Consider the following 27,432-nt stretch of genomic DNA (forward strand, 5'->3'; position numbering starts at 1 on the left):
ATAACATAGGTTCCTATTATACACTGGAAAAGAGCTTATACTTGCACACGTAACAATTTCTCAAACTCTTCCACACAGTGGACGCAATTAACTGCTGTTAGCTGAACAGGACTCCCCCCAATGAAGTACAGTATAAGCCACAGGTCTGCAAACTCGGTCCTCATTACCCCACACAGTGCATGTTTTGCAGGTCTCCTCAGAGAATCACAAGTGAAATAATTAACTCCACCTGTGGACCTTTTAAAATGTGTCTGAGTAATTAATACACCTGTGCACCTGCTGGGTTACCTGCAAAACATGCACTGTGTTGGGTAACGAGGACAGAGCTTGCAGACTTATGGTATAAGCCATAATGCATATGAGCAAGGTCTATTTCTCTCTACATGCATTATTCATGTTAACGACCAAGTCATCCAGAAATGAATTAGCAGCTGAAGGAATGTGATAACAAGGTGTAAATAACTTCTCTGTACTAACTCTGATTGGTGTCATCATCGTTTTCATGCTCAGAGTCCTCATTATCAAGGCCGAGCTCCAAGAGTTCCCTGGTCCTAGAACAAGAAAAGCCATAACACTGATTAAGCATTAACACCCTTTAAACTGCATTCACTTACATATAGATACACGAGAAAGTGGAAAAAGTCAATTTACTCAGAAACAATGACTTGAGGCATCATGGTTCAAAACAACAGGTTATGCACAGGAAATATCTGTTTCTGGTGTGTCAACAAAAAATCACTAAGCTTAGTCTACAGATGTGCCCGAATACACCTAGCTTTAATACGCTATTTGGCGCAAGACGCTGACGCGTCTGAGTCGTGCTAAGCAGTGTAGCGTCTTTTGAGCAAACATGCGTCTTGGTCGCAAATATGATGCAACAAAACTGCTTTATAAGATTTGCTTAATTTGATATGCAACACTTCCATATCTGTGTGAGCCTGAATCTGTATACAAAAGGACAACATAACCTGGGGTGGAATAAAAAAAACAAAAAAAAAAAAAAAACTGCAGCTTCTGCATTGCAGCACTTCGTATACAGATTCAAACTGCGTCACACACGCACATATATATTAATGTTGCATACCAAATTATACTGTGCAGTCTCTAAGTGGTTTTGTAGCATTGAAAATGATGCAAAAAAAAAAAAAAAGGCTCGCACAAAGGAGGAATATTTGGTGTGGATGCAGCAATAATGGAGGACACCTCTGTCGTTGCAAACAGTTTTATACCCAAATTCAGGGTTTTCCAACCTCAGTCCTCAAGGCGAACAGTCCAAATTTTAGTGATAGGTTTCTGGACTTCAGCACAGATTGTTAAATCAAAATTATTGGGTTACTCCACTATGTAGGCAAAAGTGAGTGGACTGTTAAGTGTGCCTTGAGGAGCGTGGCTGGCAACCTCTGCCCTATAATTGTTCAACAGTCACAAAGTTGTTCCGCTAATCGCAACAAGCTTTAATAGAAGCTCAGATTTCTTTGTTCGGTATCCCAAGCTCTGAACTTTGTCACAACAATCACCAACACTCTTTTGAACTGCGTATGGCAGAGCAATATGCTAGCGACATTTTACAAAAGTACCTCTTTCGTTCCAGCTGTGGAGTGTCCAGTGTGGTCTGTTGGTTCATGGCTTTAATCCAGTAGATAAGAGCCTGGAAAACATATGCCACGTGTTTCAGGGAACAAACGTCCAGCACAGGGAGCACATCAGAATGTTCATCATTGTGTGAGCGCATTAGGGAAAGCGCATAGTTTAGAAAGTCTCCACGGGCTGACATCCCCTGGCGCGCGCTCAGCAGAGTTGCTCTTCTAGAAAGAAAGAGCAACATTACTTTAACAGCCTGTAGAACCAAGCCTTTTACATCTGTAGAGTGTTTATTATAAAAGCCTTAAGGAAAAATCTGTAAGGTTCTGGATGACAATGATTAACACTACAACAGAGAGAAACAGTTGAGTGATAAGAAGCTAGTATTAATATCCAGACACTGAAGGCTGATGCAAACCCAAAACAGGTTTAGGTGGAATTTGCTCAGTAACACTATCACACAATAGTACTTATCTCTGGTACTCTTCTCTAACCAATCCAGCAGCTCACCTGATGCCTGCTATAGTTTGGCGGTGCTCCCCGCACTTCTGCCTGCCTCCTTTGCTGGGATTTTTAGTCATAAAAGCTATTTTTGTTGACTGTCTCCTGTGTACAGCATACTTCCATTAAATCATTCTCTCTGAATCTATCGGGAGCATGGACATGCATCTGGACACTTATATATCAGACAGACACTCTGAAATCATCCCTAGTCATATCACTTAGCATGCTGGGAATCTGTAATTGAGCTAATCAAGCCCCCAAAAATAGGATTTTAATACCCACCGGTACATTTTTTTCTTGTAGTTCATAAGGGATATTAGGGGAAACTAGTACGATGGGGTATAGACGGGGTCCAAAGGAGCCGGTGCACTTTAAATTTCTTCAACTGGGTGTGCTGGCTCCTCCCCTCTATGCCCCCTCCCACAGGCAGTTATAGGTAAAAATGTGGCCGAAGGAGAAAGGACATATATTAGAGAAAGAACATAACAGAAAGGGTGGTGAGATTTACACACCACTAACATACAACAACCAGCAACGGCTGGTAACAGCAACAGCTGAACAGGTAACTATAGAACAAGAACCTGCAGAAAAGTCCACGTACTGAGGCGGGGGCCCAATATCCCTCATGGACTACGAGAAAAGGATTTACCGGTAGGTATTAAAATCCTATTTTCTCTAGCATCCATAAGGGATATTGGGGGAAACTAGTACGATGGAGATGTCCCAAAGCTTCCAGAACGTGCGGAGACTGCTGCAGCACCGCCTGCCCAAACTGGGTATCAAATTTGTAGAACTACACAAAAGTGTTCTTCCCTGACCAGGTAGCGGCTCGGCATAGTTGCAAGGCCGAGACTCCACGGGCAGCCACCCAGGAAAAGCCCACTGATCTAGTAGAGTGGGCCTTTAGAGACTTAGGAACAGATAAGGCTGCCGACACATAGGCCAGTTGGATAGTAAGCCTAATCCAACGAGCTATGGACTGCTTTGAAGCAGGGCAACCCTTCTTCTGCGCATCAGAGAACGAACAAGGAATCAGTCTTTCTGACCTGAGCTGTACACTTGACATATATCTATCTTCAAGGCACGCACAGCATCCAATGCCTCCGGAGGAGCAGAATCATCTGAACTGGACGGAGCCACAATAGGTTGATTCAAACGAAATGCGGAGACAACCTTCGGCAGGAACTATCTAGTCCGGAGCTTCGCTCTGTCCTCGTAAAAGACCAAGTAGGGACTTTTACATGATAAGGCCACCAATTCTGAAACACGTCCAGCAGAAGCCAGGGCCAGTAACATCACAGTCTTACCCGTGAGGTATTTGTCTTCTACAGTCATCAGACGTTCAAACCAGGACGACTGTGGAAATGTTAACACTACATCCAAATCCCAGGGTGCTGTAGGCGGAACAAAGGGAGGTTGTATGTGGAGTACCCCTTGGAAGAAGGTCTGAACTTCTGGTAACACTGCCAATTTCTTCTGAAAGAAAATGGAGAGAGACGAAATCTGGACCTCTATGGAACCCAGAGGTAAGCCTGCAGGAAACGTCCCAAGTGAAACTCCGCAGGTTGATACGTGCGTTCCTCGCACCAAGAGACATATCTCCTCCAGATATGATAGTGTTTTGACATCACAGGTTTCCTGGCCTGAACCATGGTTGCAATAACCTTCTTGGAAAGGCCCTTGTGAGCTAGGATGTTCCGCTAAACCTCCATGCCATCAAACGAAGTCGCCGTAAGTCCGAGTAGACGAACGGTCCTCGTTGAAGATCTCTTCTGAATGGTTGAAGCCTAGGGTCTTCGACGGACATGTCCAGAAGATCCACGTACCACGTCCTCCAAGGCCAATCCGGGACAATCAGAATTGCCTGGACACCTTAATTCCTGATCCGCTTTAGCACTCTTGGGAGCAATGGGATCGGAGGAAACAGACCAGCTGGTACGGCCAAGGCAACGCTAGTGCGTCCACTGCCCTCGCCTGAGGGTCTCTAGTCCACGAGCAATACCAGGGAAGTTTCATGTTGAGACAAGAAGCCATCATGTCTATATGTGGGCAACCCCACCGGTCGATGATCTGCTGGAACACCAGATGATGAAGACCCCACTCCCCCGGGAGGAGAGTGTGACGACTCAGGAAGTCCGCTTCCCAGTTGTCCACACCCGGAATGAAGATTGCAGACATCGCTCTTGCATTTCTTTCTGCCCGGAGGAGTATCTTTGACACCTCTTGCATGCAGGCTCTGCTTTTTGTCCCTCCTTGTCGATTGATATAAGCCACCGCCGTGGCGTTGTCCGACTGTACTTGGATCGCGTGATCCCTGAGTAGAGGAGAGGCTTGAAGTAGAGCATTGTAGATCGACTGAAGATCCAGAATGTTGATTGGAAGGAGGCTTTCGTGGGCTGACCACCTGCCCTGGAACTGCGCCCCTTGGGTGACAGCTCCCCATCCTCTCAGTCTCGCATCTGTTGTGAGGATGGTCCAATCCTGAATCCCGAAACTCCTGCCCTCCAGGAGATTGGAGGACTGTAGCCACCACAGGAGGGAAATACTGGCCTGAGGTGACAGCTGAATCATCCGATGCATCTAAAGATACAATCCGGACCACTTGCTGAGGAGATCCAACTGAAACGTTCTGGCATGGAACCACTCATACTGGATTGCATTGTATGAGGCAACCATCTTCCCCAACAATCTTATGCAAAAATGGATGGACACTCGAGTAGGCCGGAGCACCATGCGGACCATCTCCTGTAGTGTTTTCGCCTTGTCCTCTGGCAGAAACACCTTCTGGGCCACAGTATCCAGCAACTTCCCCAGGAACAGGAGCCTCTGAGTTGGCTCCAGGTGGGACTTCTGCAAGTTGAGGATCCACCCATGGTCCGAAAGATGATGAATGGTGCGTCGATATGGAGCAACAAATGCTCCCTGGATCGTACCTTTATCAGAAGATCATCCAGATAAGGGACCACACTGACCCCCTGGACACGGAGTTGGAACATTATCTTCACCATCACCTTTGTGAATACCCTCGGGGCTGTGGACAGGCCGAAGGGTAGTGCCTGGAATTGGAAATGACTGCCAAGGAGGGCAAACCGCAGGTATGCCTGATGAGGCGGCCAAATCGGAATATGGAGATAGGCGTCCTTGATATCCAAGGAGACCATAAATTCCTGTACTTCCAGGCCCGCAATCACTGCTCGCAGGGATTCCATCTTGAATTTGAGCACCCTCAAATAAGGATTCAAGGATTTCAGATTCAGAATGGGTCTGACCGAACCGTCCGGCTTCAGGACCACAAACGGGTTTGAATAAAACCCGTTTCCGCGTTGCGGTAGTGGTACTGGAACAATGACGTGGGACTGGACCAACTTTTGGATAGCCTGTTGCAACATAACTTGCATATCCTTCAAAGCTGGTAAGCTTGATTCGAAAAATTGATGGGCGGGCGGGGGTAAGAGTACTGTCGAACTCCAGCTTGTAGCCCTGAGAAACAAGCTTCCTGACCCAGGCATCCTGGCAGGAGGCATCCCAGACGCGGCTGATGTGACGCAGTCTGGCTCCCACCTCGAGGTCCCCTCGGGGTGGGTCGGCACAGTCATGCTGAGGCCTTAGTGGAAGCAGAACCGGTGGACTGTTCCCGAGTACTGGTACTTGCAGGTTTTCTGGACTTGCCTCTGGTGCTTCTAGCCGCATTGGAGGCCGTAACTTTGGAAATCCAGGTATCCAATTCAACCCCAAAAAGCCATTCCCCTGAAAAGGGGAGGGATTCCACACTACGTTTGGATTCTGCATCCGTAATCCACTGACGCAACAAGGCCCTGCGTGCAGACACTGCCATGGCAGACGTCCGAGCATTAATGTTCCCCATCTCCTCGAGGGAACCACAGAGGACACGTGTAGTGCCTGAATGTGCTTCAGCAGGGTTACCATAGTAACTAAGGGCATATCCCCCGAGAAACCCCCTGAATTTGAATGGCCCAAGAATGAATAGCATGGGTCATCCAACAACCCGCAATGACCGGTCTGTGTGGGAGGCCGGCTGCAGTATATTTAGATTTTAGTGTAGTCTATCTTCCGATCCCCAGGATCCTTCATAGTAAAGGAGCCCGGGGCAGGCAGCACCGCCTTCTTAGACAGGCGAGAGACCGAGACATCCACGCCAGGGGGTTCCATTCCGCCCAGGGTCGGACTAGCCCACAGGGGAACAGAGAAAACCACCGATGGGCCCCACTGCCTGTGGGCCCACCTCCTCCTCTAGGGATTAGGTTCCAAAATGTATCCTAGTGCACTTTAATTATACATATGTTACCTTATACTGCACAGGACTATGGGCCCAGCCCATGCACTCTTACAGTTAGCGGGGCCTCTGTTGTGGTTTGCCACACCTCCACTATTGCCTGGCCACACCCTTAAGCATGGGCCCCTACCACTGCATTACCCCGGTGGGCCCTTCTTGCCCCAGTCCGACACAGATTATGCCTCAGGACGATGTATTGGACAATAGATCTTAACAGTGTGTACCCAGCTTTAGTTTAGGTCTAAATGATCTTTATGAAGAGCAGATGTACATTCCAGAGAAAACTGAATAGCCGAGACCGGACCGTTTAAAAAAAAAAAAAATCAAACCACTGTGGTATGAGAAGAGTAGGTAGGAAACTCCTATTTGTTGCACCAGTAGATTCTTTTTTAAAGATCACAAATTCTAAGTCAAGTCTCTATACCCAAGTGTTTTCAGTGTCCTCCAATTGGATGAATGAGTCTGTAAGATTGTGGCTGCGCCCCCGCCCCCCCCCCCATTACCCCCATGTCATAACATGCTGTGTGGCCTGTCGAGTAATGCCTGGTGCCCTGGGAGATAAATCCACTGTTGCAGTGCAATGTTCAATTATATCTCAAAATACTTAATAAAACATTTAATAAAATGACTGTGATGGTGCAAGTTAAGATTAGAGTTCATCCGGAGGCACTGAAGGTTTCCATTAACAGGACTGGGGAGCTGATATTACTTAGGGTACCCCTCACCCTCCTTGATAAACCAGTGTGGATGTAGTGGGTACTATATAAACTACAGTAAGCATGCGGCAGCCAGATTCCCTACATAAGGGCAAGAAAGTAACACTGCAAGGCTGTCTTGCAGTCAAACCTGTAGGATACTAAGGAATCCTTGTGATACCTCTTGTAAGCCTAACCCCCAAACCTAGCTGGAAAAGGAAATTCCCCTCAGTCCTGGGTCACTGCTGCCAACATGTTGCGAGCACACTATGGCTCTTCCTCAATGCCTTCCTTTTCTGGCTACTAAGCTCACGAGCCTAGCTGGAGTGCTTATCCAGAAAAGCACTCAGCACAATAACACCAGCGGCTCCTCTTCTTGATAACGGGTAAGAGTACCCCACAGTCTACATATGGACTTTAAGATTATCTTTGGGACTTGCTATTATTTTCCCTCACAGACAGTACATATTTGTATTTTTTTATCTTTTACAGCATTGCGTTTGCATTGTTCATTGTGCATAATAAATAGTTTTTAAGCCAAAGTGGTCCAAGGCACACCTAGCGCCTTTTGTGGCATTACGACCCATCCATTTATAGTTTTAAAAAAATTAAAAAGCTTTGTCTATACAAACCGTTGCCTATCCATTGGACATTTTTAGGGAATATCAAGCTTTAAATCTAACACGAAAAATAAACCCCCCAAAAAACAAACAAAACATTGCTGCCCCCCCTATAACTGATGCAGCTTTACCACAAAGTAACTGTAGCATTTAATAGGGATAACTAATGACTTACCTTCTGCCTTCTAGTGTCCTCAAACTGGCTTCCTCACGTGCGGTCATCCTCTCTCTACGGGTAGGATTCTGGGATGCATGGAGAGGATGGTTTGGGTGACCTGGATCTCCAGCAGATGACAAAGCAGACCCATAACGAAGCTGAGCTTCAGTGGAGTCCATTATACTGACCATCCAGTTCCAGGTTGGGATGAGTTTTTCTTCTACATAGTTCTAATAACATGAGATAAAGAGGCTTGAATAGGAATGGAGGTCACTAGGTAATAAAAAAAAAAAAAAAAAAAAAAAAAAAAACACTCTGGGCTAGAGGGGACGGCACAAGGAGTAGGCACTAAACAGGTGGCTAGAACTACACTCTATCCCATTCTGACCCCTCCCTCCTCTGCAGAACTCAGACCTCAGTCAAACTAACAAAGCCGTATAGAGAAGTAAGAAAAGCTGATCACCCCCCAAACACGAGAACTCCATCTCAGCCTGTGACAGTACAACCTAAATAACAAGCATAAAAGGCTATCTGTAAGAGAGGACACTCTAAAAACATGCTCCTTGCCTTGTTATGGACCCTGCAAGGAGACCCAGGGATAACCCTGTAACGGTCTCTCTTTGAATGGGAAAAGGGGAGTTAAGAGACCTCACTGACTTCCAACTAGCGTCTTAGGCCATGGCCAATCAGAAGTTTCAGCGCTGGCGAGGAGTGTAGGAGCCTGTGTGCTGGAGTCTGAGACTTCCAGCAGTGACAGGATCATTGTAAAAAGAGAAAAAAAATAAACAAAGACTTGGTGCTGCAATAGCAGCCCCCTGTAAAAAGGTGCATCCAGCTTCCTGCTGCACCATACAAAACAACTGACCTGCCTCTGCAGGGGGCGGGGTAATAGGGAGAGGTACCGCAGTATCCTGGGATATCTATAGACTTAACTTTACAGTGCCCAGGAGCTGATCCTACCACCTATAACCCACTGTTAACTCTGTGAAGCCCTATGGAACCCAAAGAAGAAAGGGGAGACCTCACTAAAGTCCAACTTGCTTTCATCAAGGTAAACTCCACTCTGACCTTTGCAGCGTCATGAAGAAACAGCATCTGCTGCTGAAGCTCTTACAGGTCCTTACAGTATAAGGTGAGAGATAGTACAAGGGGTTCATGAAATACCGCTCATCGGGATGTCGAAACAGAAACCGGCGTAACACCCCTGAAGACTCAGACGTCGGAGGGGGCAAGTATTTTTACACCCCCTACCATCCAGGGGCTGGGTCTGGGGCTTCCCCTCTAACCCAGAGTGTTGTTGGGATTTAGATGGAGGGCGGGATGTAGCGGTTGGTATTGTGACCAGCGGTCACATAACTACATCCCCTCCAGACTAGTCTTTTTTACCAATCAAATTGCTTATACTCAATAATATGAAGCACTTACAAAAGTAGATATAATACCTGCAAGTTAACGGCATCTTGATAGGTCAGCTTTACAGCAGCAGGTATTTGAGAGTAGACCAGGTGGTTATACTTGGGGATCAATCCCATAAGGTCAGATATCTGCCGAATGACTATGCTGTAGGCCCTTGCTAGGCTGCTGGCAGAGGTCAGGTAGCTGCTGGAGTTGCTGGCTTCAAGGGCGGCTGCAGCACTGGAACTCATGTTGCCACTTCGACGTATACTGGATGGTTCGATGTAAATCAGTGCACCTGAGCTGGCTACAGAACAAAGGAAAAATATCAGTACCAAAATACTTTCAGTGCAAAAATAAGTATTGGAGGAAGTCCTTAGTCTCAAGCGCCATACACACGCTGCGATATTACTACCGATATGGACTATATATTGGTAGAAAACATATGACATATTGCACCGTGTGTATACACCTTGCGATGCCAATGCGCGGTGGCATCTCATGGAAAAATAGACTCTGCATTGACTATATTGGCGGTCCATGCCTCCGGCCAGGTCCCAAAGTCCGTATCAGTCGTAGCCTGCATTGCACCATGTGTGTGCAGCTTTATTCAGACTGGTGGTGTAACAGGGTTGCCTAGCTTTAATGGATTTCAATTTTGCCAACTATATTAAGCAACTTTGGTTAAAACTCAGTCTTTATGGTAAAAAGGAACAAGTTCTAGTTATACAATCTAGTATTTTACAGGCTAAATAAATAAAAAAAAAGGTAATATTTTATTAGATTGGGTTGCAGCCCAACCTATACAGTGCCTATGATTCAGCATCAGAATAAAGGTCAAGATTTAATGTTAAACAAAAGTGTGGTCTTCAAGAGGATTTTGGGACTTGCCTGCAGGGGTGGAGGTGCTGGATGGCGCAGTATTCGGGGTTCTTTGATTCTGCGTGTTCCGCACCGCCCACTGCATAGAACGAGGAGCCTGTGCAGCACCATTAGCATGGGTGCTGTTGGTTGACCTTTCCAGGGGTTCATCAATCATGAAGGTCTCCTGGTCAAGATCATCACTTTGACTACTACTGCTATCAGAGTCACTGGAGTCATTGGACTGGGAGTCATCTTCAGAAAAGAAAGCTGGGACGCTGCTTGCACCTGCATAGGAATAGGTTTATGTTTAGTGCATTACATTCTGCCTATATATAGAGATATTTATTCCTCTGTTTCGTTCTGGTCTTCTATGATCTCACCTGCTTCTGAACCTGCCGTGGCTGCAGTGACCACGCTTCTGCGGCCACTAGCGTTGTCTTGGTTACTGTGGTTGCTCTCACTGTCACTTTCGGTCTCTGCAGCAGCTAGAAGATCTAATTCCATATCACTCCCTAAAACACAAACTCTCATAAGGATGTGGACTCCACATCATTGCATAATTGTATCATATGTATACAGTGCACACTACCATCTTCATCATGCTCATCATGTTGTCCTTCAGCTTCTGCATTCTCCTCCCCATGTTCCTCTTGTTCATCATGGTGATCTTCCTCACCAGCCACTCCTTCAACAACTTCCACCTGACAACAAACCAGACTTACAGGATCCAGAGAAGAACCAAGTGTCCAATATAAAGGACACTTTAGTGGTACAATCAAGTCGCCAGTGGACTAAAAACACATTTCTCCACGTAAGCCTATCCTCAAATCGCCAATCACTGTAGCTCCATTTAATGAACCACGGACTTGGCCACTCCAAAACACTAATCCTAAGCACACTATAAGCAGTGAAATGGAGGAGGAGGAGGAGGAGGAGGAGGAGGAGGAGTAAGAAGAAGAAGAGGAGGAAGAAGAGGAAGAGGAGGAGGAGGAGGAGGAGGAGGAGGAGGAGGAGGAGGAGGAGAAGAAGGAGGAGAAGAAGGAGGAGGAGAAGAAGGAGGAGGAGAAGAAGGAGGAGGAGGAGGAGGAGAAGGAGGAGAAGAAGAAGAAGGAGGAGGAGGAGGGGGGTAAGAGGGAGAAAGTACACAATTCAGGGTAGAAATGAAAAAGGAGGATTTTGGTTCTTACCGATAAATACCTTTTTCGGAAGCCATAGGGGACACTGGCACAGCTTCAAGACCATGGGGTGATGATGGTAGTTTACAGGGAGCTGGCACTTTAAATAATCTAAGACGTGAAACATGCTCCTCCCCCTCTATCCCCCATCATCCCTCAGTTATGAATTAGCTGAGAGGAGTCGGGAACAAGAGAACAGAAACTATAAGGGGGAAGAGAGCATATAACAATTAAACACAACAGAACAACAAGGAAGGCAAGAGAACAGCAAAGAGCGGGCGGCCAGTGTCCCTATGGCTTCCGAAAAAGGGATTTATCGGCAAGTACCAAGATCCTCCTTTTTCTGTCAGCCACTAGAGGACGCTGGCACGACTTCAAGACCGTGGGGACGTCCCAAAGTTTTCACCCTTGGGCGGGTGATCGCGGAGGAACTTGCAAAACTAGACGGCCAAACTGAGAAGATGAAGCCGCAAAAGTATCAAACTTGTAGAATTTAGCAAATGTATGAATACTGGACCAAGTGGCTGCTCTACAGAGTTGAGGTGTGGTAGTCCCTCCCCTACTGGCAGCCCATGAAGACCCAACTGAACGCGTTGAACGGGCAGCAATGAATACTGGCGGCCGCCTAGACTGGTGGAAATAGGCCTGATGAATAGTCAACTTTAACGTAGCTGTGGTAAATCTGGATCCACAAAGGGTCCTTGTTAGAGTAGATCCGAACGCAGAGGAAGAGGCTAAGGATAGACAGCTAGAAAAAAGCGCAGTTCTGAATACCAAGCCCTCCAAGGCCAAATCTGGTGCCACCAGGATCACCGTGATTGACTCCAGTTTGATTCTCTCGAGAATTCGAGACAATAGAGGGAACAGAGGAACATGTAAACTAGGTTGTACGGCCAAGGCACGGCCAGAGAGTCCACAGATTCCGCTTGCCAGGTTCTGGCAATGTATCTTGGTAGTTGATGATTGAGACGTGATGCCATGAGATCCACGTCTGGACACCCCCAACGTTGTATCAGATCGTTAAACACCTCTGGGTGAAGTGCCCATTCTCCCAGATGTAGATCCTGACGACTGAGGTAGTCTGCTACCCAATTATCCACTCCTAGAATGAACACCGCCGATAGAAATACTGCGTTGCATTCTGCCCATTGGCGAATACGTGACATCTCTCGCATTGCCTGGCGACTGCGAGTTCCGCCTTGTTTGTTTACGTATGCTACAGCAATCATGTTGTCCGATTGAACTGTTTTACCGCCTTGGATCGAAGAATGTGGGCAGCTTATACCAGCGCATTGTAGATTGCTCTCAGTTACACCACATTTATTGGCATCAGCAATTCTTGTGGGGACCAGTCGCCCTGAAGATGGGAGTCCAACACAAGCGCACCCCATACCCTGAGGTTGGCATTCGTCATGTGGAGCACCCTGTCCCACACAGTGAACCACCTGGCCGCAGTGAGATTGTGCAGCTGGAGCCACCAAAGAAGCAAAAATCTTGTCTTCAGAGTTAGACGAACTAACTGTTGAACATGTAGATGCGACCCCGACCATTGATGTAACAGGTCCAAGCTGGAAAGCACGTGAATGAAAACGGACGAATTCCAGAGTTTTGAAAGCAGCTACCATCTTCCCAAGCAGACAAATGGAAAAATGGACTGGTACCCATCGTGGCTTGAGAACAGACCGGAGACCAGTTTATGTATACACAGAGCTTTATCTTGTGGTAGAAAAACTCTGTACATTGGTGTCCAGAATCACACTGAGAAACTGGAGAGGCTGTGATGGCTGAAGGTTGGATTACCGAAAATTGATTACCCATCCATGTTCTACCAACACACTGTAATAGAGCACGCTCCTGGAGAACGCAATCGGATGGAGCCTTGAGGTGGTGGTCATCTAGGTATGCTATTATTGTGATTATCAATGATCTGAGGTGAGCAATCATCACCGACATGACACTTGTAAACAGTCCAAATGGTAAGCCTGAACTGAAAATGATCCTGTTGAATCACGAACCTGAGAAACGCTTGGTGAGGTTCCCAGGTGGTGGAGATGTCATGAATTCCCTAGGTTCCGGGCTCGAAATCACCGAGTTGAGTGACTCCATCTTCAACCGGTAATAAGACAGACACTGATATAATTATTTCAGGTTCAGGATTGGTCTTACCATACCTTCTGGTTTTGGAACTAAGAAAGGATTGGAATAGAAACCCTTTTTCCGTCGACTCAGTGGTACCGGCATTAGCACCGCTGAGTCTACTAAGGTCCGTATTGCACCTTGAAGGGCTAAACGTTTGTCCAGAAGGATGGGAAGACTTGTCGTAAAACATTTCTTGGCAGTAAAACTTGTCAACTGTACCCTTGGGAGATGTTGCGAATCCACGCATTTTCGGATAGTTTGAACCAGGCATCCGGAAAATTTCGAAGCCGCGCTCCCACCGCACCTGGACCCTGGTGGGAAGGGAGACCGTCATATGCCACAGTCTTTTCTGTAGGCTTTTGGTCTTCATGATGCACAGCGACTGGTTGCTTGCGGCGACCTCTACCTCGCAAGGGTGTAGTTCTTCTGCGTCCTATAAAAGGGTGAGTGGAACAAAGGGATCAAAAGGAGGTTCCCGTATAAGAGCGTTTACACGGTGGTGGAAGGGTCGGTAAAAGGTAGATTTACCACCCGTAGCTTGTAGAATTAACATGTGTAGTTCTTTTCCAAAAAGAATGTCACCTGCAAAGTACCTCCGCCGCTCTTCTTGACTCTGTGTCAAAAGGGCTCTTCTGGCTGCAATAGTTGCTGCGGAGATCCTCGAATTAACTTGTCCGATATTTCTAGCCGCTTCTAAGTATATAGCTAATTCTTTAATGCGTTATGCTAGGATAACTACGTCTTCTAACGAAAACACCTCTTGTAAATCTTTAATCAACTTAATCAATGCTCCACTGCCTTGTTCACCCAGGAACTCACCAAGGTTGGTCTAAGTGCAACACCAGCGGCCGCATAGATGGACTTCAACGTGATGTCAAACTTCCTGTCAGAAGGGTCTTTCCAAGAAGTTGCGACCGGAACAGGTAATGCAGTTTTGACAACCTGGAATGAGAGGAGTCCACTCGAGGTGACTTCTCCCATTTATTCGTCATAGCCGATGGAAACGGATAAAGACTGAGGAATCTTTTGGGCATCTGAAATTGCTTGTCCGGGTTTTTCCAAGCCTCCATCAGCTGATCATCCAGCTTCTTTGAAAAAGGATACATGACCAAGGAATGTGGTTTTCTACCAAACAACGCAGTATCTGGTGACTCCGGTATTGTAGTCTCGGAAATGTTCAAAACTTGTCTTATAGCTAAACTAAGAGGTTCAACCCCATGAGAAGGTTCCGGTAGAACTTCGTCATCTACGTCAGAAATTCTGCCCAACTCACGATCGTCCTCTTTCTGAGAGAGAAGTTCTACTCCGGATGCATCGGACTGAAGAATTAAGGGTACTGGACGTATCTTAGCCTTGGACACTGTCTACGACTGTTTACTGGACGAGTCCAAGCGTTCTGTGAGACCCTCTACCGAACTGGCTAATCCTGACACCCAAGGTGGTTCTGCAACACTAGAAGGTACATCACTTTGAGGAATCTCCCTAACCGTCTCCCGAGTCTTCTGTAAAGCAGCCACCTCAGTATGTAATTGTGAGATGGTTCCTGTTAGCTCTACCTCCCAGGGGGAAAATTAGCGTCTTGGGACGGGTCATTAACGTAACCTCCGAAGTACATGCCTCACACAATGAGGAATCGTCTGTGTGATTTATTTATTTTTTGTTGCACTTTGCACAGACAAACAATTTTTGTGACGCCTTATTCGCTAGTCCCTCGCCTGCTATTGTGACGGACAGAGACGCATACAATTCACAGCAGCACTATCAATAATACAGACAAAGAGGAATATCAGAAGGATAGAGGGAGGTATATTTTTACTACTACTCTGTTCTAAACTCAGTCTGCTACCAGCCTGTATTCTATATGCAGGATTTCAGTTTTCTGGCAGTCTAGTACCCCTTTGACACCGCACAAATAACCCGGTATCGACCCGGCATATTGCAGGGTCAGCATAGCCGAAATCGCAGGTCGCCTGACCCGGAAATTCAACCCGGGAATAAAGCAGTGTTATATCCGGGTTGAATACCGGGTCAACGGCTGCGTAAACGGGCTCCCGGGTCGATGCGTCCCGGGGCCCGTTTACTACAAGCAGGGAGAGGCGGCGCGGAGATGATCTCATCTCCCAGCGCCGCCTCCACCAACGCCCACTGGCTCCGCCCCCCACTGCTATGGCAACCCGCTCGGCATATTGCCGGGTCGGGGGAGCCTGCAGCAGCTGCCAATGCCGGATCCCATCCGGGACGGACCCATTTCCAATTCCCGGGTGGGATCCGGCATTGGCAGTGTGAAAGGGGTATTAATTACTGTGCACCTGTTTCTGCTAACAGTGCTGATTCCTGAAGAAAGAAGAAATAATGTTGCTAAACATGAGCAGCCTAGCTGAGGAAGGGGCATTTTTGGTGATTGACATCTCAATCTGAGTGGGTGCCTGAAAACTTTGTTGAGCTGATGCTATGTGTCTGAGCTCAGTGTGAAGTCCAACAGCGCCGCGCCTCCACTGTCAGCCGCCACTCAGTGTATGAGTCCCCGCTGCACGCACCATCGCTGTAGTGGAGGATGTCACATCGCCATCAGCTGTTGTATGCTCCCATGCACCAGTGTGCAGGGACCTGTTGTATAGGATATGGAGCGCACACTATTAATACTGCTAGGCGGGGGCGCTGCCATTGAGAATTAAGTGCACGGCAGCGCAATTAATCATGCAACCGCTGCGCTATGTCTAGTACACTGAAACAGCACTCCCATGCGAGCTCCCGACGCATGCAGCAGTGCGGCTGTAAGAGCAGCAGCACAGGGATGGTGGAGGCCGGCGGGCACTCCCAGACCATGCCGCTGCTAACTTAAGCTGAGCGGACCCAACGCATCCTCCCCCCGCTAATGGGGAGGACAGTCCATAGTATAGGAAGCTTATGGAAAAATAGGATTTTGGTACTTACCAGGTAAATTCTTTTCTTTGAATCCATAGGGGGCACTGGAGTACTCTTGGGATATGGACGGCTTTAGGAGAACAGGCACTGAATATTTAAATTTAGTAACACTCCTCCCCTCCATACTCCCAGAATACCTCAGTGTTTTTTACTGAGCCGAACAGGAGCGAGAGAGGGGATGACAATGGAGAATTACATATAACATTATAACAACGGGCAACAATAAAGTTGACACATAACGTAACTGACAAATAAAAGTTGGCACCATAACAGACACAACTTGAACTTTTGAACAAGTCGGTGAGAATGTGTTACCATAAGATCCCCTGAACTTACCACAAAACAGGAAAAACTGCTCTGGGTGGGCGTCCAGTGCCCCCTATAGATTCAAAGAAAAGGATTTACCTGGTAAGTACCAAAATCCTATTTTCTTTTTCATCCACTAGGGGTCACTGGAGTACTCTAGGGACGTACCAAAGCTTCCCCCTTGGGCGGGAGAGCCGTTTGGCACCTGTAACACTAGGTGGCCAAAGCTAGATGCTGATGCCGCAAACGTATCAAACTTGTAAAAGCGCACAAACGCGTGCACTGATGACCATGTAGCCGCACGGCAAAGCTGCGTCGTAGAAGCCGCACGGCAAAGCTGCGTCGTAGAAGCCCCACGACCAGCTGCACAGGAAGTTCCCACAGAACGTGTGGAATGAGCTGTTACTGATGTAGGCGGCTGTAACCTAGCATGAAGGTAAGCCTAACGTATGGTCAGTTTAATCCATCTGGATAAGGTCTGCTTAGAAGCTGGCCAACCCATCTTGGCAGCATCATAGAGAACAAACAACGTATCCTTCTTACGAACTGTAGACGTTCGGGCTACATAAACGCATAGTGCGCGTACCACATCCAAAGTGCCAGAATCTTCTGTTAACACAGGAACTACTATTGGTTGATTGATGTGAAAAGAGGACACTACCTTTGGCAAGAAAGCGGGATTCGTCCGAAGTTCCGCTCTGTCATCATGAAACACCAAATACGGTGGCTTGCATGACAAGGCACCCAAATCTGAAACACGCCTTGCCGAAGCTAAGGCTAGGAGAAAAATAGTTTTCCAAGTGAGAAACTTAATATCCACTTGGTGTAAGGGTTCAAAATATGAAGACTGTAAAAAATCTAAAACCAGATTCAAGTCCCATGGCGCTGTAGGTGGAATGAATGGAGGCTGTACTCTGAGGACACCTTGCAGAAAGGTGTGTACAGACGGCAATAGAGCCAAACGTCTTTGAAAGTAAATTGACAAGGCAGAGACCTGCACCTTTAGTGTAGATAAACGCAGTCCTCCATCCAACCCCGTCTGTAGAAATAACAAAAGACGGGATAACTTAAAAGATGTCGGAAACTTCAGAGCTTCACACCAACCTATATAGGCACGCCAAATTCTGTAATAATGAGCTGCCGTAACTGGCTTCCTAGCACATAACATGGTTGGTATAACAGATTCTGGAATGCCCTCTCTTCTTAAGAGGGCGGTCTCAACAGCCACCCCGTCAAACGCAGCCGCGCTAAATCGGGGTAAAGGAACGGACCCTGTTGTAACAGGTCCGGACGTAGCGGGAGCGGCCAAGGATCGTCTGCGAGTAGCCCGCGGAGATCAGAGAACCAAGCTCTCCGAGGCCAATGAGGCGCCACTAGTATGACTGTGGCGGACTCTCGTTTGATCCGTTTTAGCAATAGAGGGAGCAGCGGAAACGGTGGAAAACAGATACACGAGGCTGTACGGCCACGCGATTGTGAGAGCATCCACCGCCACTGCCTTTGGATCTCGCGTTCTGGACACATACTGGGGCGTTTGGGGATTGTGACAAGATACCATTAGGTCCACTTGTGGGTAACCCCACCTCTGGACCAACATGTGAAACACTTTTGGATTTAATGCCCATTCTCCTGGATGAAAATCCCCGGCGGTTGAGATAATCTGCCTCCCAGTTGTACACTCCCGGAATGAACACTGCCGACAATAGCACTTGGTGATGCTCGGCCCAATTGAGGATTCGAGCTACTTCCCGCATGGCCATGCGGCTTCTCGTTCCTCCTTGTTTATGTACAAAATAATCGTGCATAGGAGACCACAAATAGGTTGAACTCGATGGACAATTGTCTTTTTTCAACCTTAGATACTATGTTACGCGACCGCAGTCGCATTGTCTGACTACACCTGGACAGTCTGAGACCGGAGCATGTGCACTGCTTGTCGTAGCGCATTGTAAATTGCCCGGAGTTCCAGGACATTTATAGACAGCAATCTTTCGTGATCCGCCCAGAGACCCTGAAGCTGACAATTTTGAACCACAGCTCCCCAACCTCTGAGACTCGTGTCCGTCGTTAGAATTATCCAATTCCAGACGCCAAACCGTTTCCCTGCGATTAGATTGTGTACTTTGAGCCACCAGATTCACACTCTGGTGAATCTGCAGATGCGAGCCCGACCACTGTGCGAGCACATCCAGTTGAAAAGGACGTGAGTGAAATACTCCCAACTGAAGCGCTTCGAAAGCCGCCACCATTTTTCCTAACAGTCGAATGCACAAATGTAGCGAGACTGTGCGTGGCTTGAGCACTAATTGTACCAGATGACGAATACTCTGTACTTTCTGTTCTGGTAGGTAAATTCTTTGATCTACCGTATCGAGAATCATTTCTAGGAACTGAAGTTGTTGAGACCGAATCAGATGTGATTTCTTGAAGTTGACAATCCAACCGTGCTGAACTAGCACATTGTACGTTAGCAACGCATGTTGGAGGAGCATCTGTTGAGACGGAGCTTTGATGAGTAAATCGTCCAAATACGGAACTATTATCACTCCCAGGGATCGGAGATGAGCTATCATCACAGACATCACTTTGGTGAATACCCGAGGCGCTGACGAGAGGCCAAACGGTAGTGCCTAAAACTGGTAATAGTTTTGCTGTATCGCAAAACGCAAGAACCTCTGATGAGGTGGCCAAATTGGAATGTGTAAGTACGCATCCTTGAGATCCAGCGCAATCATGAATTCCTGTGGCTCTACACCTGCAATTACTGACCGCAGGGATTCCATCTTGAATCTGTAGTAAGTGACGTACTGATTGAGCCCCTTTAAGTTCAATATTGGTCTGACCGAGCCATCTGGCTTTGGTACCACAAACAGACTGGAATAATAACCCTGACCTTGTTGGTGTACAGGGACCGGAATCAAAACTGCTGAATCCAGCAGAGACTGAATGGCAATTTGCAGAACCGCCCTCTTGTCGTCCGACACAGGCAGTCCTGTCTTGAAAAACCGCAGTGGCGGGAGACAGTTGAACTCTATTTTGTAACCTTTTAACACTAAATTGCGGATTCACCCATCTGTGGATGTCTGGAACCACGCCAAATGGAACGTCTGAAGGCGTGCCCCCACGACTGGAGATCCGAGATGGGCTGGGAGCCCGTCATGCCACTGGCTTGTCGGTGACCTTAGCGTCCTGACGACTGGTGGTGGTTTGTTGAAAACCATGTCCTCGACCTCGTCTACCAGGCATGCCTGTTCCTCTACCACGGCCTCGAAAGGGCTGAGGTCTAAAGGATTTGAACGCCGGGCCAGAGTATTTTCGTCTAGGTACCGTTGGAGGCAATGGTAAGAAAAACAGACTCAAGGGTCTTTAAGCGTAGTAGCAGTTGGTACTGGAATGGTTAATTTTTTTGTAAGTTTTGACACAGACGAATCCACCATTGGCGGATTCTCCCATGTTGATGTCACAGACTCTGGAAATGGGTAACTAGACTTAAATTGGCTAGGTATAGAAAACCGTTTATCCGGATTCTTCCGTGTTTCTACTAACATCTTAAGAGATTCCGAAAAAGGAAAACACATTGGAGATCTGTGTCGTTTAGTAAATACCACCTCATCATTTGTCAGAGGCTCCTCAGTCTCTGTAAACTTCAGAGACTGACGCACCGCCCTGATGAGATTATTAATACCTGGGCTGTCAATATCCTCACTATCTGACTGCTGGTCTAATTCGCCCTCCTCACCCTCATCTTGCGCAGTGAGGTCTGGCATAGAATCGTCAGAATGCAACATAGCAGAAACTGGTAAATCAGAAAACAAATTAAATTTATCCCTTCTACCCAAAGTGGACTTGGACCTTTGCAAAGGCTGAGACCCCTCTGGTCGTTCTGGCGGTCTCACCAGAGACTCAGGTCTTGCCGCTTCTCGCTCGTGTCGGGCGGCGGCCAATTCTGATTGCAACCCAGCCATTACATCCGCTAGTATTGCCCATTGAGGAGTCCGGTGATGAAACCGGATTTGAAACCAGAGCGGAAATTGTATTTGTAGCTGAATTTACGAAACATACTGTGCATGTGGTAGAACCATCCGGTAACATACTCTTACAGACATTGCAGTGAAACTGCTTTTTTGTTTTTGCTGGTGCTTTACTCATTATACAGACAGACAATACAATATACAAAGACAGACGACTTGCACGACTGCCGAAGTGCAGTGCACGTGGCCAGTACTATATGAAACCTGATCCAAAATTCGCACTAACACCCCTGCGCCATCCGGTGGAGTAGTGTTGTAGGACAGGAACGTTCTGGAATCAGAAACAGGAAGCATGGTTAAAATGGTCCCCATGCCATGCTTACAATCCTAATCACAGTTCAGGTTATAAATACATGTATAGAACCTGTAACAACCCTGTTAATATAGGCTTAACAGCCTATGCAATATTCCTTGTAACCCCATGCAGCAGTGCTATATTGCTGCTGTTATGGGCATTCACTCCCCCTCACCACCCCCCCTGCAGCTAAGCTGGCTGCCTTGAGCTCCGTATACTACTGTGTCTGTAGCGGATGGGAGCGAGTGCGGGTGCAATGAGTCGGCTAGTGTATGCAGAGAGCCGGTGAGTGCGTCATATAGTGCCGGGGAGCCGCGCACTGGAATTCGGCCGGCGTCTCTGAGAGACGTGCGGCCGCTCGGAGCAGCGATGGTCTCAGTAAGCAGCGGGGCCGGAGCAGCTGTGGCGGGCGCTGAGCCCCGTCTATGTACAGCTGCGGTGGAGCGGCAGGCCTGTAAACAGAGGCGGGTGCGGGTGGCAGAGTAAATGAAGTACGGACCCCACACAGCGGGGCGGCAGCGTGAGCTGACCGCCCTGTCCTCCCAGCATACCTGATCTCCTGTAGTGAGGGCTATGACGGGGCTTCTTCTGTAAGCTCCGTCCAGCCTGTCCTGCAGTCAGATAGTGAGCTGCTGTTGGCTGTGAGGGTGCTCTTTGTGAGGACCGACACGCCAGGAGCTGCTTCCGTGCAGCGTGCACTATCCCGGACCCAGGTTTTTTTCTAAACTGGGAAGAGATGCGCTGAAGATGAAATTAAAAATGAAAAATAAAAATCAAAGTATGAAATATCAAAGTGTGGAGATTCCACACATGCGTGTCACTGCTGTGAGCACAGAAAAAACACTGAGGTATTCTGGGAGTATGGAGGGGAGGAGTGTTACTAAATTTAAATATTCAGTGCCTGTTCTCCTAAAGCCGTCCATATCCCAAGAGTACTCCAGTGCCCCCTATGGATTCAAAGAAAAGAATTTACCTGGTAAGTACCAAAATCCTATTCTTCCATAAGCTTCCTATACTATGGACTGTCCTCCCCATTAGCGGGGGGAGGAGGCGTTGGGTCCGCTCAACTATCCCAAGAGTACTCCAGTGACCCCTAGTCGATGAAAAAGAAAGCACCTCCGTCAGCGGCGGCGTGCCCGCTGCGCCCTGAACGCGGGCGCCTTATAGGGGTGACAACACTCACCCATTCGGAGCCTCAGGAGTATGTGGCTGCTTTTCCGTAAGAACAGTGCTTCTCGCTTAAGCGCTGATCTGCACAGTGTAGCGCCACTCACCCATTCGGGACTTTCAGGATGTGGCTGTCTTGGGAGGAACAGTGCTTCTCATGTTAAGCGCTGCTCTCCTTGTGTTCAGCTTGACGTTGCTGGTGTATAACCCGAAGCCCACTTCTCATAAGTGGCGAAGGGTTCCTGAGGCTGAGGGAACTAAGTCCCATGATAAGAGTAAAATAAAAGAAAATAAATGAAAATGGATATAGACTGAGCTGGAGCTCAGTCAGCAGTGAGCGGCTCTATCGGTACAAATTCAAAACTGAGGGATGATGGGGGATAGAGGGGGAGGAGCCTGTTTCACTTCTTAGATCATTTAAAGTGCCAGCTCCCTGTAAGCCACCTTCATCTCCCCCACGGTTTTGAAGTTGTGTCAGTGTGCCCTAGTGGCTGACCGAAAGAAAAAAAAAAAACAGGTACGATACGAGTAGCCTGAGCCATGCATCGTTCTGCTTAATCTGCACTTTATACCAATTCCTTTGCAGCAAAAATACTAAACAGTACACTATAAGCAAAGAGACGTAAAATTGAGGAAAGAGTGCGCAGTACAAGAATCCCCTCGCACCACACTGCACAAAAAGTATAGGTGTATGAGGTCACATCTGTATGTTTTGTACATGTACTTAAGCTACTTCCCTGAACACAGGATACCTTTATAATATAAATGTAATATATATCAACGAAAACATCTGGAGAAACCCTTGTAAAAAAAAAAAACCCAGCAAGCCTGCTAAAGAACTCTGCTGCCTCCATAGCTGCAGCTTGACCTGTGTTCTACGCTGTGGTATAAATTCAGAGGGTAATCTTTCAACAGAAAAAAAATAAGATTTTACTTACCGATAAATCTATTTCTCATAGTCCGTAGTGGATGCTGGGGACTCCGTCAGGACCATGGGGAATAGCGGCTCCGCAGGAGACAGGGCACAAAAGCAAGCTTTTAGGATCACATGGTGTGTACTGGCTCCTCCCCCTATGACCCTCCTCCAAGCCTCAGTTAGGTACTGTGCCCGGACGAGCGTACACAATAAGGAAGGATCTTGAATCCCGGGTAAGACTCATACCAGCCACACCAATCACACCGTACAACTTGTGATTTGAACCCAGTTAACAGTATGATAACAATGAAGTAGCCTCTAAAAAAGATGGCTCACAACAATAATAACCCGATTTTTTTGTAACAATAACTATGTACAAGTAATGCAGACAATCCGCACTTGGGATGGGCGCCCAGCATCCACTACGGACTATGAGAAATAGATTTATCGGTAAGTAAAATCTTATTTTCTCTAACGTCCTAGTGGATGCTGGGGACTCCGTCAGGACCATGGGGATTATACCAAAGCTCCCAAACGGGCGGGAGAGTGCGGATGACTCTGCAGCACCGAATGAGAGAACTCCAGGTCCTCCTCAGCCAGGGTATCAAATTTGTAGAATTTAGCAAACGTGTTTGCCCCTGACCAAGTAGCTGCTCGGCAAAGTTGTAAAGCCGAGACCCCTCGGGCAGCCGCCCAAGATGAGCCCACCTTCCTTGTGGAATGGGCATTTACATATTTTGGCTGTGGCAGGCCTGCCACAGAATGTGCAAGCTGAATTGTACTACAAATCCAACGAGCAATAGTCTGCTTAGAAGCAGGAGCACCCAGCTTTTTGGGTGCCTACAATATAAACAGCAAGTCAGACTTTCTGACTCCAGCCGTCCTGGAATTATATATATATATATATATATATATATATATATATATATATATATATATATATATATATATATATATATATATATATATATATATTTTCAGGGCCCTGACAACGTCTAGCAACTTGGAGTCCTCCAAGTCCCTAGTAGCCGCAGGCACCACAATAGGTTGTTTCAGGTGAAACGCTGACACCACCTTAGGAAGAAACTGGGGACGAGTCCGCAGTTCTGCCCTGTCCGAATGGAAAATCAAATATGGGCTTTTGTAAGACAAAGCCGCCAATTTTGACAATCGCCTGGCCGAGGCCAGGGCCAACAGCATGGTCACTTTCCATGTGAGATATTTCAAATCCACAGATTTGAGTGGTTCAAACCAATATGATTTTGAGGAATCCCAACACTACGTTGAGATCCCACGGTGCCACTGGAGGCACACAAGGGCTGTATATGCAATACTCCCTTGACAAACGTCTGGACTTCAGGAACTGAAGCCAATTCTTTTTGGAAGAAAATCTATAGGGCCGAAACTTGAACCTTAATGGACCCCAATTTGAGGCTCATAGACACTCCTGTTTGCAGGAAGTGCAGAAATCGACCTAGTTGAAATTTTTTCGTGGGGCCTTCCTGGCCTCACCCACGCAACATATTTTTACCACATGTGGTGATAACGTTGTGCGGTCACCTCCTTCCTGGCTTTGACCAGGGTAGGTATGACCTCTTCCGGAATGCCTTTTCCCTTAGGATCCGGCGTTCAAACCGCCATGCCGTCAAACGCAGTCGCGGTAAGTCTTGGAACAGACAAGGTCCCTGCTGGAGCAGGTCCTTTCTTAAAGGCCGATGCCACGGTTACTCTTGGAACAGACATGGTACTTGCTGAAAGCAAATCCCTTCTTAGCTCCCGAGGCCATTAGTCCTCTGTGAGCATCTCTTGAAGTTCCGGTTACCAAGTCCCTCTTGGCCAATCCGGAGCCACGAGTATAGTTCTTACTCCTCTATGTCTTTTAATTCTCAATACCTTGGTTATGAGAAGCAGAGGAGGGAACACATACACCGACTGTTACACCCACGGTGTTACCAGGACGTCCACAGCTATCGCCTGAAGGTCTCGTGACCTGGCGCAATACCTGTCCCATTTTTTGTTCGGGCGGGACGCCATCATGTCCACCTTTGGTCTTTCCCAACGGTTCCCAATCATGCGGAAAACTTCCCGATGTAGTTCCCACTCTCCCGGGTGGAGGTCGTGCCTGCTGAGGAAGTCTGCTTCCCAGTCGTCCACTCCCGGAATGAACACTGCTGACAGTGCTATCACATGATTTTCCGCCTAGCGAAAAATCCTTGCAGTTTTGCCACTGCCCTCCTGCTTCTTGTGCCGCCCTTTCTGTTTACGTGGGCGACTGCCGTGATGTTATCCCACTGGATCAATACCGGCTGACCTTGAAGCAGAGGTCTTGCTAAGCTTAGAGCATTATAAATTTGCTCTTAGCTCCAGTATATTTATGTGGAGAGAATTCTCCAGACTTGATCACACTCCTTGTGTGACTGCTCCCCAGCCTCTCAGGCTGGCCTCCGTGGTCACGAGCATCCAATCCTGAATGCCGAATCTGCGGCCCTCTAGAAGATGAGCACTCTGTAATCACCACAGGAGAGACACCCTTGTCCTTGGATATAGGGTTATCCGCTGATGCATCTGAAGATGCGATCCGGACCATTTGTCCAGCAGATCCCACTGAAGAGTTCTTGCGTGAAATCTGCCGAATGGAAGCGCTTCGTAATAAGCCACCATTTTTTACCAGGACTCTTGTGCAATGATGCACTGACACTTTTCCTGGTTTTAGGAGGATCCCGATTAGCTCGGATAACTCCCTGGCTTTCTCCTCTGGGAGAAACACCTTTTCCTGGACTGTGTCCAAAATCATCCTTAGGACCAGCAGACGTGTCGTCGGAACAACTGCGGTTTTGGAATATTTAGAATCCACCCGTGCTGTCGTAGAACTACTTGAGATAGTGCTACTCCGACCTCCAACTGTTCTCTGGACCTTGTTCTTATCAGGAGGTCGTCCATTTTCTTTGAAGACGAATCCTCCTTTCGGTCATTACCTTGGTAAGGACCCCGGGGTGCCTTGGACAATCCAACGGCATCGTCTTGAAACTGATAGTGACAGTTCTGTACCACGAACTTGAGGTACCCTTGGTGAGAAAAGGCAAATTTTGGGACATGGAGGTAAGCATCCCTGATGTCCCGGGACACCATATAGTCCCCTTGTTCTTTGCTATCACTGCTCTGAGTGACTCTATCTGGATTTGAACCCTTGTAAGTGTTCAAATTTTTCAGATTTAGAATAGGTCTCACCTAGCCTTCAGTACCACCATATAGTGTGGAGTAATACCCCTTTCCTTGTTGTCGGAGGGGTAATTTTATTATCACCTGCTGGGAATACAGCTTGTGAATTGTTTTCAATACTGCCTCCCTGTCGGAGGGAGACATTGGTACAGCAGACTACAGGAACTTGCGAGGGGGGAAACCTCGCGACATTCCAATCTGTACCCCTTGGATACTACTTGTAGGATCCAGGGGTCCTGTACGGTCCCAGCGTCATGCTGAGAACTTGGTAGAAGCGGTGGAGGGCTTCTGTTCCTGGGAATGGGCTGCCTGCAGCAGTCTTCTTCCCTTTCCTCTATCCCTGGGCAGATATGACTCTTATAGGGACGAAAGGACTGAGGCTGAAAAGACGGTGTCTTTTTCTGCAGAGATGTGACTTAGGGTAAAAAACGGTGGATTTTCCAGCAGTTGCCCTGGCCACCAGGTCCCATGGACCGACCCCAAATAACTCCTCCCCTTTATACGGCAATACATCTTTGTGCCGTTTGGAATCTGCATCACCTGACCACTGTCGTGTCCATAAACATCTTCTTGCAGATATGGACATCGCATTTACTCTTGATGCCAGAGTGCAAATATCCCTCTGCGCATCTCGCATATATAGAAATGCATCCTTTAAATGCTCTATAGTCAATAAAATACTGTCCCTGTCAAAGGTATCAATATTTTTAGTCAGGGAATCTGACCAAGCCACCTCAGCTCTGCACATCCAGGCTGAGGCGATCGCTGGTCGCAGTATAACACCAGCATGTGTGTGTATACTTTTTAGGATATTTTTCAGCCTCCTATCAGCTGGCTCCTTAAGTACGGCCCTATCCGTAGATGGTACCGCCACTTGTTCTGATAAGCGTGTGAGCGCCTTATCCACCCTGAGGGGTGTTTCCCACCGCGCCTTAACTTCTGGCGGGAAAGGGTATACCGCCAATAATTTTCTATCGGGGGAAACCCACGCATCATCACACACTTCATTTAATTTATCTGATTCAGGAAAAACTACAGGTAGTTTTTTCACCTCACACATAATACCCTTTTTTGTGGTACTTGGAGTATCAGAAATATGTAACACCTCCTTCATTGCCCTTAACGTGTGGCCCTAAAAGAAAATACGTT

General features: G+C 47.4%; 1 protein-coding gene across 9 annotated transcripts in view; it reads right to left on the reverse strand.

Annotated features, from left to right (window-relative positions):
• The window catches only part of UBR5 (ubiquitin protein ligase E3 component n-recognin 5), a 253,650-nt gene that overhangs the window by 46,054 nt on the left and 180,164 nt on the right, over positions 1–27,432 (reverse strand). For all 9 annotated transcript variants that reach the window (XM_063924221.1, XM_063924220.1, XM_063924222.1 and 6 more), the window contains 7 exons: positions 10,700–10,811; positions 10,491–10,622; positions 10,138–10,395; positions 9,294–9,553; positions 7,870–8,081; positions 1,578–1,805; positions 478–551 (listed from right to left, as the gene is read on the reverse strand). In XM_063924221.1, the coding sequence (XP_063780291.1) occupies positions 478–551; positions 1,578–1,805; positions 7,870–8,081; positions 9,294–9,553; positions 10,138–10,395; positions 10,491–10,622; positions 10,700–10,811 (1,276 nt within the window). The remainder of the gene's footprint in view (positions 1–477; positions 552–1,577; positions 1,806–7,869; positions 8,082–9,293; positions 9,554–10,137; positions 10,396–10,490; positions 10,623–10,699; positions 10,812–27,432) is intronic.

Source organism: Pseudophryne corroboree, chromosome 5, assembly GCF_028390025.1.
Source record: "Pseudophryne corroboree isolate aPseCor3 chromosome 5, aPseCor3.hap2, whole genome shotgun sequence".
Taxonomy (NCBI): Eukaryota; Metazoa; Chordata; class Amphibia; order Anura; family Myobatrachidae; genus Pseudophryne; species Pseudophryne corroboree.